Source organism: Nerophis lumbriciformis, linkage group LG11 (assembly GCF_033978685.3).
Source record: "Nerophis lumbriciformis linkage group LG11, RoL_Nlum_v2.1, whole genome shotgun sequence".
Lineage (NCBI taxonomy): Eukaryota > Metazoa > Chordata > Actinopteri > Syngnathiformes > Syngnathidae > Nerophis > Nerophis lumbriciformis.
This window is the reverse complement of record NC_084558.2, coordinates 3341791-3359825: the sequence shown is the minus strand read 5'-3', so window position 1 is coordinate 3359825 and position 18035 is coordinate 3341791. Positions and strand designations below refer to the sequence as shown.

Genomic DNA, 18035 nt, shown 5'->3' with positions numbered 1-18035 from the left:
ATGTATGTATGTATGTATATGTATATATATCTATATATATATAGATACATATGTATGTATATGTGTAGATATATTTACATATGTATGTAGATAAGTGTATACATATCTATGTATGTATATATAAGTGTGTATGTATGTAATGTATGTATATATATGTGCGGAAGTATGTATGTATGTATGTATATATATATATATATACATATATATTAATATATGTATGTATAAATTTAATAGACAATTGTTTTTAGTAAGTGTACCTTTTACTAACAGATTGATCGATAACTTGCTTTGAAATTGTAGGTCAAGGTAACAAGCAGATATTTAAGTATACATTTTTAGTAACCCCCAAAAAATGCTCCGAATATCTTTGTGCATTATCAAATAATAATTAAGTTGAGAATATGTGCAATTGCAAGCAGTACCTTTTTTCAGTCAAAATTTAAAGAACAAATACATTTAGCCCATGAGTGCTTTATTTACATTATTTCCAGCCTTTCACGGGCCACATAAAATGAAGTGGCGGGCCAGATCTTGAGGTTGACATCTTTTTGTCTAGCAGTTAAAAACTGGGTATTTTTTGTGTAGTGTTTTTATTGGTAATACATATTAATAATACATGATTTTTATCAATATGTTTCAGCTTTTTGTCTGCATGTACACATTCGTGTGCATTAACATCATTTTCTGCAAACTTTTTGACACTACTTTTTCCCAAAATTTTGACATGGAAAGCTTAAGTTTTTTTATTTATTTGAGTTTTTTTGATTTATTTGTTCTTGTCTTTTTTGAATGATATGACAGTCTAACGTATTCTCATTTTTATTTTTTCTTAAAAAATGTTGACAGTCAAACCGTTATTCGCCATTTGTTATTGTGCCTCTTCCGGAAATGACTTTCTTCAGGTATCTGATTGGTTAAAATTGCCTTACAGTTCAAAGTTGTTTTTTTTGTGTTTGTTTTGGTGAAAGTACCCATGTAGTGATAGACATAGCCAAAGTATTTTAGTAAAAGGTTTGAAATCCAATGCCTCTAAAGTGCGAGTACTAAGCTGCTGTGTTACTTCCGTCACAGGAAGTTGTACTGGGTGGACAGTTACTATGGCTCTGTGCATGTGATGGAGCTGGATGGGCGCTACATGAAGAAGCTGCTCACCGGCCACTTCACAAATGGAAACAACACTTACACCATCACCCGGCCTCGCGCTGTGGCTGTGAACCCCAAATATGGGTACATGCAAACATGAATCATCTGTAACTATGATATTGTAGAAGCTGGGATGCCTCATTGCTCTCCTTCTGTCCTCCTTTCTCCACAGATGGCTGTACTGGACCGACTGGGCTGACACTCCATATATCGGCAGGGCAGGCATGGACGGAAGCAATGTTATCGCCATTCTAACAGCCAAGCTGGAGTGGCCCAGCGCTCTGACTATAGACTACACCACCAATAAGATCTTCTTTGCTGACTCCCACCTCAACTTCCTAGAGTGAGTTGACATATAAGTCAGTCACAGCCTGTTTCTTCGTGCATATATCTGATTCATCTCTGCATCCACCCTTTGCAGCTTTGCAGACATGGATGGCAAAAACCGACACCGAGCCATTGCTGGTTCACTGCCGCATGTCTTTGCAGTGTCCCTCTTTGAGGACTGGGTCTACTGGACAGATTGGAACACACACGATGTGGAAAAGGCTCACAAATACACCGGCGAAGGGCGCATGATCATGGGCAACAACACACACCGACCTTATGACCTTCATGTGGTCCACCCCTACAGGCAACCACCAAGTAGGACATTTGTACATACCTTAAACTAGAATTGAATGTATTGAGCTATTTTATACCATTTTACACTAATGCTAAATAATACACAATATGGTATTAGAAGTGTGTTGTCCGCGCCTTGATGCTGGAATTTAGACAGTTTTTAAATTGCTTTTAGTAATGACAGCAGTCATTTTTGTGTTTCTGTAGCTTTAATGCTAGTTAGCTGTGTTTGTGCACTTTGTAAGCTTACTAATACGCTGTAACTGCACTTGACTAACCCCATTGATGCCTTACATCATTTACAGTTAGGTAACATTAAGGAGTGGGACAGGAGGACACACACGTTAGCTTTTATCTACATGCTAACATTACAGTAACATTTTAACAGCAATATCATGTTGCTGAAGAACTACAAAATGATCAAACTTAAAACTCCCACATGTTCAGCTGTATTTTAAGATGTTTAGCGAAGCTTTTTCCGTTGAATGTTTACAAAGTTGGTATATACATAGGGCGGGGTCATCTAGCTTGAGCCAGTCATGTTGTGTTTTCTCTGACATGGACAGCAGCTCATAATCGACCTCATGTGTCCCAGGTGAGAACCCGTGCTCATCCCACACCATGATCTGCAGCCATCTGTGTCTGATTGCGGCGGGTGGGCAAAGTGCCAAGTGCGAATGCCCGGATCACTTTATCGGCATTTCTATCGGTTTCAAGATCCAATGTGTTGCCGACTGCTCCAGCACTCAGTTCCGCTGCGGGGACAACGAGAGGTCTGAAAAGAGTCGTTGGTAGTGTAGCTTATAGGAATAGACAGTTATTACATGTCATAAGTGTTTCATTAACAGGTGTATTCCTATATGGTGGAAGTGTGACGGCCAATCAGATTGCGGAGATGGCTCGGATGAACCTCAGACCTGCCCGCCCCGTTATTGTCCCATTGGCCGCTTCCAATGTAAAGACGGAAACTGCACCTATCCTGGCTTCATCTGTGACGCCCATCCAGACTGTCCTGATGGTTCCGATGAGGACGCCGCCCTCTGCAGTATGTCCACTCACACTTTAAATTGTATTTATTTTTCATATTCCCTAATTGCTCTAAATATTGCCTCGATTCAATTCACCTACAAAAGCAAATAACCACCAGGATTTCTAATTAGCGCCAGGTCAGAAAAGATTAGCACTAAAAGCTGTGGCTGTAGGCAACCTCCTGTTTAAAAAGATACAGTGTTGTGAAGAATAGCTATGTTTTCCTTTCACTTTCTCATGCACTCTATTGTTAAAGGGAAACATTTTGGTGGTTTCTAGGGCATTGAGCATACATGGGAACCGGGACTAACATTTCGATTCCAAAGGAAGCGTTCAAATGTTTTCATTTCGATGCATGACCGGAAGAAATAGCAATCAAACAACTAAGAAGAAATAGAGGAACTATGGCCGTCACCAACAAAGAAGAAAGAGCTGCCGAAACAGCCAAGAAAAAATAGCTGCCACTAACGAAGAAGAAATAGCTGCCGCTAACAAAGAAGAAATAGGCATCACTAACGAAGAGGAAATATGGCTGCCACCAACGAAGCAGAAAGCGCTGCCGAAACAATGAAAAGAAGAAGCTGCCACTAATGAAGAATAAATAGCTGCCACACAACAAAGAAGAAACAGCAGCCACAAACAGAGAATAATCAGTCGCCCCCAACAAAGAAGAAATAGCCGCTGATCAACGAGGAAGAAATCGCTGCCACCAATGAAGAAAAAATAGGCGCTACCAACGAAAAAGAAATAGCTGCTGACAACGAAGAAGAAATAGCCCCCGCCAGCAAAGAAGAAATAGCCGCTGATCAACGAAGAAGAAATCGCTGCCACCAATGAAGAAGAAATAGTTGCTACCGACAAAAAATAAATAGCTGCTGCCAACGAAGAAGAAATAGCTGCCGCCAGCAAATAAGTTATAGCCCCTGCTAACAAAGATGAAATAGCTGCCGCCACCGAAGAAGGAATAGCCACTGCTAACGAAGAAAAAATTGCTGCCAAACAACGAAGAAGCTATAGCCGCCAAACAATGAAGAAATAGTTGCCGCCAACAAAAAAGAAATATAACCCCCCGCCAATAAAAAATAAATAGCTGCCGAACAATGACAGAGAAATAGCCGCCTTGAACGAAGAAGAAATTTGCCGCTGCCAACCAAGAAGAAATAGCCTGTGCCAAGGAAGAAGAAAGAGTTGCCGCCAACAAAGAAGAAGCAGCAACAGTTTTCAGAAGCGCTGTTTTAAAAAAAAAAAAAAGGTTGTATTGTGCAAAGGAGGGCTTTTCTGATGACTCTACCTATTTAAGAATCAGAATCTTTAGGAACAGTGATTGAAATGAGGAATCGGAATTATTGAAATCCAAACGATGCTTAACCCTAGTTGTGAGTTCTGGGATTACAAATTCACACTAATGCTTTAAGGTGACCATCGGTGCGACGACAATCAGTTCCAGTGCAAGAACAAGTTGTGCATCCCCATGTCGTGGCACTGCGACGGCTTCACTGACTGCTCCGACGGCAGCGACGAGGAGGCGGATACTTGCGCCCAGAGGACCTGCCGACCTGGTCAGTTCCAGTGCGCCAATGGCAACTGTCTGCCGCCCGACTACGTGTGCGACGCGCAGGACGACTGCGGCGACGGCTCCGACGAGCCTTACGACACCTGCAGTGAGTGATGCGCGCTTCCATGCTTTCTCCAACCTCTCCTCACGTTTCTAATCTGCCCCTCCTAGTGGGCCCCGACTACAAGTGCGACGAAACCGAGTTCTCCTGCAAAACGAACTACCGCTGCATTCCTCAGTGGGCCCGCTGCGACGGCACCAACGACTGTATCGACAACAGCGACGAGCAAGGCTGCGGTCAGTACTGCAACTACAAATATGACTGCCATTAAACTCCATTTAGTACCTTTTAACCTTATCTTTTTAACAGAGGAGGTGACCTGCGACCCTCTGGGCGATTTCCGCTGCGACAACCACCGCTGCGTCCCCATACGCTGGAAGTGTGACGGCCGCAACGACTGCGGTGACGGCTCAGACGAGCAAGACTGTCGTGCGTGACTTTGCCAGAATTCCACCTACAATGTTATGATGTGATTTTTTCTTTTTTATGTAAATATCCCTCCAATTTTGTATTTAGAGCCAAGGCCCTGCTCGGAGAGCGAGTTTAAATGCGACAACGCACAGTGCATCCCCGGGAAGTGGGTGTGCGACCATGACAACGACTGCGGGGACAACTCAGATGAGAGAGACTGCGGTGAGCAGATGCTTTTTACTTCTAATCAGAACCTAATAAACACGAACACTCTTATGTGTTGTTGTCTCATGAGTCCTAAAAGTGTAAACGCAGTTTAGATTCCTTAAATAGTGGGTCAACAATCCAGCAATTAGATTTAAAGGGCCAGGTGTCCCAATAGTTTTGTTCACATTGCGTATGCGAACGCTCTTCCAGAGTTGCAGACATGCCGTCCGGGCTCGTTCCAGTGCGACTCGGGTCATTGCATCCCGTCTGTGCTGCAGTGCGACGGCCGCCCTGACTGCGAGGATCTAACAGACGAGACCAGCTGTCGTACGTAAACATAATACAATTGTTTCTTGTGTGAATTAAACTCTGTTTATATTTCACCACTTTAGCACACACTTTGTTATGTGATGGTTTAAATTATGCCTATCGCCCGCTCAGCCACTCGTTACCCAGGAGGCCGTTGGTGCCCACTGGGGCAGTTTGAGTGCGCCAACCATCTGTGTCTGTCCCCGAGCTGGGTGTGTGACGGCACTGACGACTGCGGCGACCGCTCCGATGAACAGCTAGCTTTATGCCGTGAGATTTACCGTCCATAAAATAGCAATCATCAATAATGGGAGGCTAGTAAAAAATGATTAGTGTGTTTTCTTTTGTTTTGAACAGTGAACATTACCTGTGAGATGCCGTCTAGATTCCGCTGTGCCAACGGCTACTGCGTCTTCTCTGGCCTGCTGTGCAACCAAAATGATGACTGTGGCGACGGGAGTGACGAGAAGGAGGAGCTATGTACGTCTCAATTGACACTTACATCAACTAATGTGTCAGGTCGCTCTTGAAAAAGAGATTTTCATCTCAATTAGTCTTTACCTGGTTAAATAAAGGAAATTGATTGAACTTATATATTTGTAGGTAACTTTTATTCATTACATTTTAAGTCAAAAATACTGTTGAAAATTTCAAATAATTAATGCATTTAATTTGAAAAATGTAAGTCATTCAGACAGGGTCCTTTAATAAAGATATTTTACTGACATTGTATTTAAATAATTTACATTGAATTAATAAATAAATTATATAATTCAAGTAAATACAAGTAAATAAATTGTTGAATAATACCTCTCTGACAGGGTCAGTATTTACAGATAATTATATAATTTCATTTAATTGTATTAAAAAACAAAAATCATTATTTATTTAAATTAATATGAATAGAATCAAAATGTTTTCAAAATATGACAGTGTTTTCTTTTACCAAGATAAATGTTATTATTCAAATGTTAATACAAAATCTATTTAAAATACTAAATAACTAATATCAACAATAATGAATACTGATAAACAATAAATAAATGTTGTTATAAATAATTCAATTGATTAAAACAAAAGTAAATATTGCTGAACCATTATTGCTGTGACTGTCAAAATATTATCTTTGAAAAATGTGAATATTTGCTGAAACCAGGCATTTAATTGTGCAATTATGTATACATATATATATATATATATATATATATATATATATATATATATATATATATATATAGTATATATATATATACACACGTGTGTGTGTGTGTGTGTGTGTGTGTGTATATATATATATTAATTTCCCGACCACTCCCCCTGTCGACCACCTGGACTCCCCGCCTACCTTTGCTGAGGTCCTAAAAGCCATCAAGGGCCTAAAAAACAACAAAAGCCCAGGCCCTGACGGTATCCCAGCTGAGGTGCTGAAGTTTGGTGGCTATCTCCTCACCCGCCGGCTTCACCAATTGATTGACTCCATCTGGTCCTCTGAAGCCATCTCCCAGGAATGGAAGGATGCTGCTATAATAACCATCTTTAAGAGGAAAGGTGACAAAGCCGACTGTGGAAACAGCAGAGGAATTTCCCTGCTCTCGGTTGCTGGGAAAGTTCTTGTCCGGGTCATGCTCTCTCGTCTAGTTACTCACATCTCTGAGAACATCCTGCCTGAATCACAGTGTGGATTCAGAAGAGATCGCAGTACTACTGACATGATCTTTGTAGCCAGGCAGGTACAAGAAAAGTGCCGGGAACACCACCAGGATCTGTACATCGCCTTCATCGACCTGTCCAAGGCATTTGACACTGTTAACCGGAATCTCCTCTGGGACTTACTGGGAAGGCTGGGGATTCCGCCAAAGTTCCTCAACATCCTGAGACAACTACACGATGGAATGCGAGCCTGTGTCCGCATTGGAGGCCAGCAATCCCCCTCTTTTAATGTGAAAGTCGGGGTCAGGCAGGGATGTGTCCTAGCCCCTGTCATATTCAACCTCTTTCTCTCAGCAGTCACCCTCCTCTCACACAAAGCTCTGGGAACCACAGATGGCATCCACATACAGTTCCGGCTGGACGGCAGTCTCTTCAACATCCGGCGCCTCCAGGCCTTCACTAAAATTACAAAACAACAGATCCTAGAACTTCAGTATGCTGACGATTGTGCTCTCCTTGCCCACACGCCAGAATCTCTACAACGTGCACTTAACGTGGTCTCATCCACGTACAGCGCCCTAGGACTCAAGGTCAACATTTCAAAAACACAGATCATTGCGCAACACTCTACCCACCAGTCAGAAGTGCCTGTCTTCAACATTGATGGCCAGCAGCTCACCATCGTTCCACATTTCACCTACCTCGGAAGCGTCCTGTCCCCCACCTGTAACATCGATAATGACATCCAGGTTCGTGTTGGGTTAGCGTCTTCTGCCTTCGGTAGGCTCAAAACCAGGGTCTTCCTGAACAGAAACCTGACAGTTTCCACCAAAGCAGCTGTTTACAAAGCAGTTTGTCTGTCCACACTGCTATACGGCTCGGAAGCCTGGACCCCTTACCAAAGGCACGTCAGAATCCTGGAGAGATACCACATCCGCTGCCTGCAACGGATCCTGGGTCTGACCTGGCAGGACAGAGTCCCACATGTGGATATTTATGACCGGACCCAAACACCCAGCATCCAAGTGTTCCTTGCGCCAAGACATCTGCGCTGGGTGGGGCATGTAATCCGCATGCCCACCCAGAGGCTCCCCCGACAGATCCTCTACGGCCAACTCCAGGAAGGCTGTAGGTCTCCTGGGGGTCAGCGAAAACGCTACAAGGACCACATAAAAACCCTCCTGAAGCGCTGTGCTATCCAGCCTTCCGCACTGGAAGTCTTGGCTGCTGATCGCCACACCTGGCGCAACTGCAGTCACGCCGGCATTGCTCATCTCCAGGAGCAGACCACTGAGAGGAGAAAACAACAACATCAACGCGCTGCAGGGGCCCCCCTCTCAAGCGTGGACTACATCTGCCCCACATGTGGCAAACCATGCGGGTCACGCATTGGCCTGCACAGCCACATGCAATGGCATATACGAAACCCCCCTCAATAACCCATTACTGGAGCAACGTCATCATCGTAATCGATGGACAGCCACAAGCATATATATATATATATGAGTATAATATTGATAGTAGCAACGCATCAGAAGAATATGAATATTAAAAATAATACAAATTCAATATACATACTGTATTTAAAATATAACATGTACTGTACAATAGTATGTATCATCAAATAAACATAAATAAATAAATATCATTATATAATAAACACATAGAAATACATGAGTGGTAATGTACAAAATCCATCATATTTATTTAGCAGCTATGATTTTAATTCTATACAAAGGTGTTTATTGTATACAGCATAAAACACTACTAAAGAGAACATATATTAATATGAATGTACTGTTACATGTATGATGAATATATTTTACAATCCCATAACAATATGTAATAAATTGAAATTGAAGCTAACACACTATTATCAGCAGGTTGCGGCCTCACAAAAGATTAGTTTGAGCATTGTTAATACCAGTCCTGCTCTTTGCCCTTTTAGGCTGCGGAAAATGGGAAATCACAAAAATGACATCAGTGTCTGTGGCGGGATACAACAAAGCCGTGCAGAAAAAAAATGTACAAGAGATAAGAAAATTTTATGGAATTGTTGCACAATCAGCTTAAGCAGCAATCAGAACAAATTATTTTAAATCTGAGGGGAGATTAAATAGCCATTGGATTTGGATGGAGGAAAGAATTACAGTATGTACAAGCACCTTTCATGGCAGCGGGCATGGGTTCGATTCCTGCAGATTCGATTCCTGGAAAAGCCTCCGACTTACAAACAAAACCAAACCATTCATGTGATTGATTCGCTGTGTTGCCCTCCTTAAAAAAAGAATTACAGTATGTTTATTGCGTCCACGTTGCTAGTAGTTTGTAGATTGATTGTTGTCAACTCAAAATGGTGTCCTCTGCAGGCCGCCCACCTACCCTGCCTCCCTGCACACTGGACCAGTTTAAATGCACCAATGGACACTGTGTGTCTCTGCCTTATGTGTGCGACCACAACGACAACTGCGGGGATCGCACTGACGAGTTGGGCTGCAGTAAGTTGCACATGAATGCTCCGTATCATCGAGCTGCTATGCAATACCGGACACTGCCATGTGGTTTGTCTCCAGATTTTGGCCAAGATCGCAATTGCGAGGAAAAGGTTTGCCAACAGAATTGTATCAACTTGAACGGTACCGGATTCATCTGCTCCTGCCGGCCCGGATACATGGTGGACCTGGACAACACTTACACTTGTCTCGGTACACAATAATAGTGTCTTTTGTTTTTGTGCTGTTAACATTCTAAGTTTATAAAGTAACATTTTTTACAGTCTTACAATATGTTACTATTAAAAGGGGATTCATGATGATTTTAATCTACATTTAAAACACTTCCTTGTGGTCCAAACAATACTCATTGTGCAAATTTTGCGCCACAGTCACAACTTTTTTAAGTATGTCTGCAAGATGTTCAATTCTGGAGACGTTCCCAGATTACAAATAAAACCACTCCCCCATCCTCATAATTCATCTTTTGCAAATGTGCACTGTTTGTTGTTTTTCCCGAGACACGGTTGAAAATAAACTTTATAAACATTATATATATTCACCCGGCCACAACATTAGGAATACTTAACAGTGGCCAGCCAGTGCAGCTTCAAGAGTCGGGCTTTTAGTCCAGTGGTCAGCACGCTCGCCTCTCAATACGAACGACCACGGTCCCCGTGCGGAACGCGGTAAAAATGCACGGTGGCCGAACCTGCTGGGTTTTATACCTACGCACTGGCCGATCAATTCAGAGCTGCTTAGAAAGCGCTGTTTTAGCAGTATTTATGTCACTGCATGTTGCATGTGTGCGTTATTATGCGCTCTTACACCTCGAGCTGAGAGCTTAACTTAATGTCCAAATAAGTACGTCTACATCGCTGTGACGTCACAACATAGTCAGACTGCAAATCCCTGTGAACAGAGGCATCCAAAACTGCGTACAAACTAACGCCAAAATGCATTAACCTTATGATTTAACGCTTTGGCAAGAGTAGCCAACATTGTGACAACATTTATAAATCAGAAAAGATGAAATTCATCATAGGTCCCCTTTAAGAATGTATACACCACAAAAAATGTGTTGATCGTACCAAATGTTTTTCCGCAATTTTTCCTCGCACCTTGCAGACGTCAATGAGTGCGAGGTGTTTGGCACCTGCCCTCAGCTCTGTAAGAACACTAAGGGCAGCTACGACTGCGAGTGCGCTCCTGGCTACCGCAAAGTCGGCAACGGCGACATGTGCGAGGCAGAAGGTGAGCAGAGTCAATACTAACTAATACCTACTGATATCACACCTCTATCTCCTCCTCCTAGGCCCCACTCCCTTGCTGCTTCTACCCGAGAAAATTCGTATCCGGAGGTTCAACCTTCAGACGCAGGCCTACCACGACTTCATACAGGAATCTGAACGCATCGAGGCGCTGGACTACGACTGGGATCACAACAACACCGGATTCAGTGAGTGTCATTTTAATCAAAAAAAGACCAGGAGGAAAAACTCTCAGAAGTCATAAGTTGACGTTCTCCATCAGGTATGGTCTACTTCACTGTGGCCAGCGAGGGCTCTGTCCCAGGTGCCATTAAGAGAGCTTATATACCTTCCCTGGATGACGGCAACAACAACATCGGCGCAGCTGTTGACCTCGGGATTAAGTACATCACCAGACCGAACGGCATTGCTGTGGACTGGGTGGGCAGGTAAGCTTTGGACCTTAAGTGAGGCTTTTTTGTTTTGTATTGGTTTTCAGGCTCAGTAAGAAGTACTTTTGTTTGTCACTCTTAGGAACCTGTATTGGGCTGACTCCATAGTGAGGAGGCTAGAGGTGGCCATGTTGGATGGACGCTACAGGAAGCACTTGGTCAAGACTGAACTGGGCCAGCCGGCTGCTGTGGCGGTCAACCCTCGACTGGGGTAAGACCAGCTTCTACTCCTGAACCGCGGCACAAAAAAGGGTGAAAATGTGTTAAAACATGCACCCTAACTGTGTGCTATTCAGACATATAAAACAACAGGTATTGTAACTTTAGGGTGTGTACAGCCCTTACCTTTGGGCTGGTACCGAGGGCGACTGTGTTGACCAGTTTGACGCGTGTAAATCTTAGAATGTCCAGTACTGTAGAACTGTGTTTGGATATGACAATCCGTTTATTACAAGCTATCTAAATTAAATCAAATGTAAGTTGTATAACAAAGTATGCTAACCTTGAATGGCACATTATAACAGCATTGTCACCACACGACACCACACGGTCGAAAACTGTTTGTCCTCCAATCGCCCTGCCCATGCTCACACCTGAACCCAATTTAAGGAGGCTGCCATGGTAACCCCACCATAGCAACAGTCCCCTCCCTGTCGACACTTCCTGGTTCTTAACAGGAAGTGGGCGGAGCAATCTGCCAAAAAAGGAAATACAACATGCTGAACCCAACAATCAATTAGAGAAAATAAAATAAAAGCATTATAAACAAATAGGGAAATTTGGCTCCAACAGGGTGTTTAGTCGAAACACCACACAATGTCTGGTCTTTTGTGGACAAATGTTTCTGCAGGATGTTGTACTGGACCGACCGAGGGGAAGTACCCAAGATTGAATGTTCCTGGCTGGATGGTCAAGAAAGGAAGGTCTTAGTAGGGGGAAACCTGGGTTGGCCCACCGGTCTCTCCATTGACTTCACCAATAACGACAGAATCTACTGGTCAGACTACAAGGAGAGCCGCATCGAGTCGGTTATGCCCTCCGGAGAGGACCGCAGAACTGCAGTCTACATAGGTGAGGACAGTCAGACAACTGTACAAGACGATTGCGAAACTGCTGATTCTGTCCACAGATGCGAGGAACCCCTTCAGCGTGAGCGTGTTCGAGGACCATGTTTACTGGAGCACCAGAAAGACCGGCGAGGTGTTCCGGCAGGACAAGTTTGGCACTGGGACCAAGACCAAACTGCTGACTGTTGGACCGTGGTTGACCCAGGTGTCTGTGTACCAGCAGCAGAGATACAACTCCATCAACAGTAATATTATTTTTCATAAAACTTTTTGTTTGGTCACCTGCCACTGACACACTTTCATTCTTTTTGCTGTAGTACTTTATTAGACACACTTTCACAAATTCATCATACCCTATTATTTTGACCAAATGTGCATAAATAATAAAAATCAGTCATTTATCAATGCTTATAATAATAATTGTTAGTATTATCTGTACCTCTGGGTTAATTAATGAGTTAGTTATCAACGTAGCTCAAAAAGTTTTTGGCGGATTTTCATGAAACTTTCAAGAAGAGTCCAAAGTGGGATACGTAACAATTTTGGGGGTGAGACGGATCATTTCTACTACCGTATTTTTCGGACTATAAGGCGCAGTTTTTTTCGTAGTTTGGCCGGGGGTGCGACTTATACTCAGGAGTGACTTATGTGTGAAATTATTAACACATTACTGTAAAATATCAAACAATATTATTGATGTCATTCACGTAAGAGACTAGACGTATAAGATTTCATGGGATTTAGCGATTAGGAGTGACAGATTGTTTGGTAAACGTATAGCATGTTCTATATGTTATAGTTATTTGAATGACTCTTACCATAATATGTTACGTTAACATACCAGTTGGTTATTTATGCCTCATATAACGTACACTTATTCAGCCTGTTGTTCACTATTCTTTATTTATTTTAAATTGCCTTTCAAATGCCTATTCTTGGTGTTGGCTTTTATCAAATAAATTTCCCCCAAAAATGCGACTTATACTCCAGTGCGACTTATATATGTTTTTTTCCTTCTTTATTATGCATTTTCGGCCGGTGCGACTTATACTCCGGAAAATACGGTATGTTACCTCAGGTTTAAGTTCAGACGCTGAACTTCTCTGTGTGTGTATGCTAACGGCCCCACCTCCACCCACAGAGACAAAGAGAGTGTATGACTGACAAGAGGGTTCACTCCAATGCAACGAGTGAACTCTCTTGCATTCTGTTTGGAAGCAACAGACAAAGAAACATGGCGGTTTCATTTATCCTTCGATTAATTACCTCTGCCAGGAGGTTATATATTCGCTAAAGGTTTGTTAGTAACATAGCTCAAAACGTTTTGGTGAAAATTTCAGGAAATGTCAGAAATGGGATAAGATTTGATTTTTGATTTTTATTAAGGATCCCCATTAGCTGGTTACCTCAACAACCCAATAGTCCACAATTCAATACAATTACAAGTAAAAGCATATAATTGTAACTACACAATACAGGAAAAAAAATAAAAGCATAATAAGGAACAACTATTAACTGTTTGAATTCAGTATTTTTAAAGGATTCTTTAGTAATGGGAGATCGTGCTTTTTATTTGTTATTTGTGATCATTATGTTAATAAAATATTTTATTATGTATATAGCTAAAATTGTACATTTTATTTTATATCAAGATAATCAAATAAACGTATGTCTCATTCAAATAATAATAATGATAATTTAGTCTTACTGTTGTTGCTAGTGTTACTATCAATTATGTGTAATATTATAAAAATGGGTAAAGAAAATGAAAATTAAAGAAACAAAGAATAAGAAATGTCAGACAGGAAAATTATTTTTACAAAACCAATATTTAAATCAATACAATTACAATAATTTATTGTTATTAAAATAATATATATTATCAAATTTAGATGAAAATCTAAATAGATTTTAACAGCACCACATAAAAATGACTTGTTGTTTGGCGGCTAAAAATAACAAAAGAACTATCGGGATATAGTCTGTGCATTGGATAAATATGCTTTACTGTTTATAGGAGATTGATTGCATTCATCGTGTCTTCCAAGGGTGTCTAAACTTTTTCCACTGAGGGCCGCATACTAAACAATGAAAGAATGCAGGGGTACACTTATTTGATACATTTTGTAAATTAAAGATGCTAACGCCAATTCAATGTATATCACTATATGCGAAGCTATTTTGTAAAAATAACATGTTTATCTTAGTTTTTGTGCTGTATTGTAAGTTGCAAAGCAAATGGTTGTTAGTTGTATATCTATGCATCTCATTAATAACTAATTGTTGAGAGCCATTAAAAAACAAGCTGTATTTTTTTTAAGTGCTTGTCATTGTGTACAAAGAAGTGACTAAATGTTTAAGTTTCTTGTGTCTGCAGTGAAGAATCCATGCAAAGGAACGTGTAGCCACTTATGTCTACTGCGTCCGGGGGGCTACTCCTGCGCCTGCCCCGAGGGCACTGAATTCGTCCCTGGAAGTAACACGCAATGCGATGCAGGTATGTGATGTTAGAAAACACCTTTGCGTGAACTATTGTCAATATTGTTGCCGAAAGAGCCAATGAGATGATTTTTTTTTTTTAAGGATTGGACCCACCACCCACCATGCCACCACCCTGTCAGTGTCAAAATGGCGGCACTTGCTACTTTGATGACAACCAGGCACTCTGCAAGTACGGAAAAAAATGTCTCATTAGGATGGTGTGTTGAAAGTAACATTTGTGTCCTTTGTCTCAGATGTCCTCCAGAATGGCAAGGAGATTACTGCCAAACCAACATATACGACGTGGTGGCATCATCAAGTACAATAATAGAAAATACAACACTACTACTGAATGTGTATTTATTTGTACTCACAATCCATGTGTCCTCCATCATTCCTACAGTCGGCATCGCCATCGGAGTGACGGTGGTCATCTTGTTTCTGCTGGTCACTCTTGTTTATGCTGCGAGGAAGAAGTCCAACCTGATGGAGGTAGTAAGGGACACCATGCCCTCCATGCCCTCCATGCCCTCCATGCCCTCCATGCCTTCCATGCCCAGCATCTTCAGGTGAGAGGCAGCATTATTTTTACACCACTTTAGTCAATTATTAGTGTTATTATAATTATTATTATTATTATTATTATTATCTTTTGTATTGGTAGTATTAATAATAATAGTAGTATTATTTTGGTTATTATTAGTGATATCATTGTTCCATCCATCCATCCATTTCTACCACTCGTCCCTTTCGGGGACGCGGGGGGTGCCGGAGCCTATCTCAGCCGCCATTACAGTTGAGTTAAAATAATAAAACATTTAGATGACATTTTATTTTGACATTTATTTTTCATAAGGACATGTGTTTAGATTTATTTCAAAAGTACATACATAAAATAACCTTTACAAAATATTTATGTATAAATAGAAAAGTACACAGAATGTGTACTATTTATATATTTTTCTAAAAATCTATACCTACTTATTTTATCACCATATGATAAAAACTACTACAATTTTGAATGGTATGTTTTTAGACATGAATAATTGCCATACCATAATTAAAATGAAATCTCATCACTTATTTTAATAGGAATATTGATAACATATAGACTGTGTTTGTGTTTATAAATACATTTATCAATAACTATTGTTGTATTAAAACATACTGTGTAGTAATAGGACGGCGTGGTGCTGTTGGGAGAGTGGCCCTGCTAGCAACCTGAGGGTTCCTGGTTTGATGCCCACCTTCTACCAACCTTGTCACGTCCGTTGTGTCCTTGAACTTCACCCTTGCTCCTGATGGGTCGTGGTTAGGGCCTTGCATGGCAACTCCTGCCATCAGTGTGTGAATGTGTGTGTGAATGGGTGAATGTGGAAATAGTGTCAAAGCGCTTTGAGTACCTTGAAGGTAGAAATGCGCTATACAAGTATAACCCATTTACCATTTAATATTAGGTCAATGAATAGTTGGGTAGGAGTTATTGGTCTACAAAATAAATAAATACATTTTTAATGATGTTGTCTTACGGCATGTCTCAGATTTATAATACATTCTTTAGAATGTATTATAATGATAACTTAATGATGAATAAGTACAAAATTACTATTTTATTAATATTGATGAATATAAAGTAGAATCTTTTTCATCCTTGCTGGTGATATGGTACATGATCCAGCCATTAATCGCAGCAGGCATGGGTTCGATTCCCAGCCATGGTTCAGGTGTATAAACTAAGTCAAAACTGTTCATGTGATTGACCTGATGTGGTGACAATCAAAAATGGAAAGATCGTATATATATATATATATATATATATTATATTATAATATATATATTTATAATATCTTTACATTAGTTGGAAAATTGTTTTATATAGACTCAATAAATGTATTTATTTATTTTAAAAAAATTCTAGCCTCAAACTAATTAGTTTTGTTTTCTAGTGTTGTGTGCATTGTTTTTTGACACCCTTATTGTATTACATATTATGTGAACTCATAAACATTTTATGATTACAGCTAAGTCTTGAAAGATTTTTATAATGTTTCTGTTTTTAGAAAACGTCCGTCCCCAGATTTGTCAAGAGTAGAAGACCCGGACACAAGGCTGAATGGAGATGCGGTAGATAAAAATGGAGGGAAAAAAAGCTGTTATGTGCTTATTAGATCTTTTTTGATGTTACTTCCTTGTGCCAGGTTCCATGCTTATCCTTGGTGGAGACGGAGCAGAAGAATTTTGAGAATCCATTTTACAAGGCTGAAAAACAAGCTGGAAGTAGGAGCGTGCCGACCGCTGCTGCACCCAACGAAAACACCAAGGTCTGTAAAGCAACATTACAGTCATTGCAAATTGCAGTGTCTTGTATTCTGTGGTTTGTTTTTGTGTCATATTTGTGCAGAAGAGTATCGCCAATCCATTGTATATGGAGGAGGAGCCCACAACAATGAGCAATCCTGCCAACAAGGTGATTGGACTCATCATCACCATTTCTACATCTATATAATTCCTGAGTCCTGAATTGAACTCTTTATACTGACATTGGCAGGAGGCCTTTGAGAACCCGGCGTACAACTCAGACACTGAAGATGCTGACGTCCCGTCACAACCCTCTAGCGTGCAGGTAATTTACGTGTTTACCTAAGAAAATCATTTCAAGGAAGGGGGTATCCAAAGTGTGCTTTACATTGGTGTGCGGCACATTCTAAAAATACATTTAAATGAGAAAAAAAGTGATATTATTACCTATATCATGAATGTCGTCTATAACACAAAGCTGAGCTACTGTATTTTGGATTGTTTTTTTAGACAATCTAATAATTATTATTTTTTTACAAAAATAGTCCCTGCAGTTGTTTTTTATTTATTTATTTAAAGCCTTAAAAAGGGCTATCCATGCTAAAGCCATCTACTATATAAGGAACAAGCCTACATGTTAACATTTATCAACATTTTTGTCCTAATCTAATATTTATTTTCCATAATCCTCCCTTGTAATGTTTAATTTTCTTTTTAGAATTGCGGGCAGACCAATAAAAAAAATGCAGCCCATAAATTGCCCCTGTGCTGCACTTTGGACACCTTAACTCACACTTTTTTGTTTGTGCTCAGCTTTTAACATGATTTGATATCTTGACAGGGATTTGAACCCATCAGGGATGATGCTTTTGTGTCTTTCAAAAACCCTGTGTACACGGTAAGTGAATATACGGCATTTGCAAAGATAATAAGGAGTGTTTTCATTGCTGTTTGTTAGATTTGTGGCAGAATTACACAAAAAACTAGAGGAGTGTGGTCTGGGTCT

At 40.6% G+C, this 18035-nt stretch overlaps 1 protein-coding gene across 1 annotated transcript in view; it reads left to right on the top strand.

Annotated features, from left to right (window-relative positions):
- The window catches only part of lrp2b (low density lipoprotein receptor-related protein 2b), a 65929-nt gene that overhangs the window by 47538 nt on the left and 356 nt on the right, over positions 1-18035 (top strand). Inside the window, exons 52-80 of the mRNA XM_061967881.1 lie at positions 1072-1227; positions 1316-1486; positions 1565-1788; positions 2363-2540; positions 2616-2812; positions 4212-4457; positions 4523-4648; positions 4722-4841; positions 4929-5045; positions 5241-5357; positions 5472-5609; positions 5697-5819; positions 9359-9487; positions 9563-9694; positions 10610-10735; positions 10797-10940; positions 11015-11180; positions 11266-11394; positions 12034-12254; positions 12313-12495; positions 14628-14747; positions 14834-14921; positions 14986-15050; positions 15135-15300; positions 16792-16855; positions 16930-17052; positions 17133-17198; positions 17280-17354; positions 17871-17927. Of these exons, the coding sequence (XP_061823865.1) occupies positions 1072-1227; positions 1316-1486; positions 1565-1788; positions 2363-2540; positions 2616-2812; positions 4212-4457; positions 4523-4648; positions 4722-4841; positions 4929-5045; positions 5241-5357; positions 5472-5609; positions 5697-5819; positions 9359-9487; positions 9563-9694; positions 10610-10735; positions 10797-10940; positions 11015-11180; positions 11266-11394; positions 12034-12254; positions 12313-12495; positions 14628-14747; positions 14834-14921; positions 14986-15050; positions 15135-15300; positions 16792-16855; positions 16930-17052; positions 17133-17198; positions 17280-17354; positions 17871-17927 (3967 nt within the window). The remainder of the gene's footprint in view (positions 1-1071; positions 1228-1315; positions 1487-1564; positions 1789-2362; positions 2541-2615; positions 2813-4211; positions 4458-4522; positions 4649-4721; positions 4842-4928; positions 5046-5240; positions 5358-5471; positions 5610-5696; positions 5820-9358; positions 9488-9562; positions 9695-10609; positions 10736-10796; positions 10941-11014; positions 11181-11265; positions 11395-12033; positions 12255-12312; positions 12496-14627; positions 14748-14833; positions 14922-14985; positions 15051-15134; positions 15301-16791; positions 16856-16929; positions 17053-17132; positions 17199-17279; positions 17355-17870; positions 17928-18035) is intronic.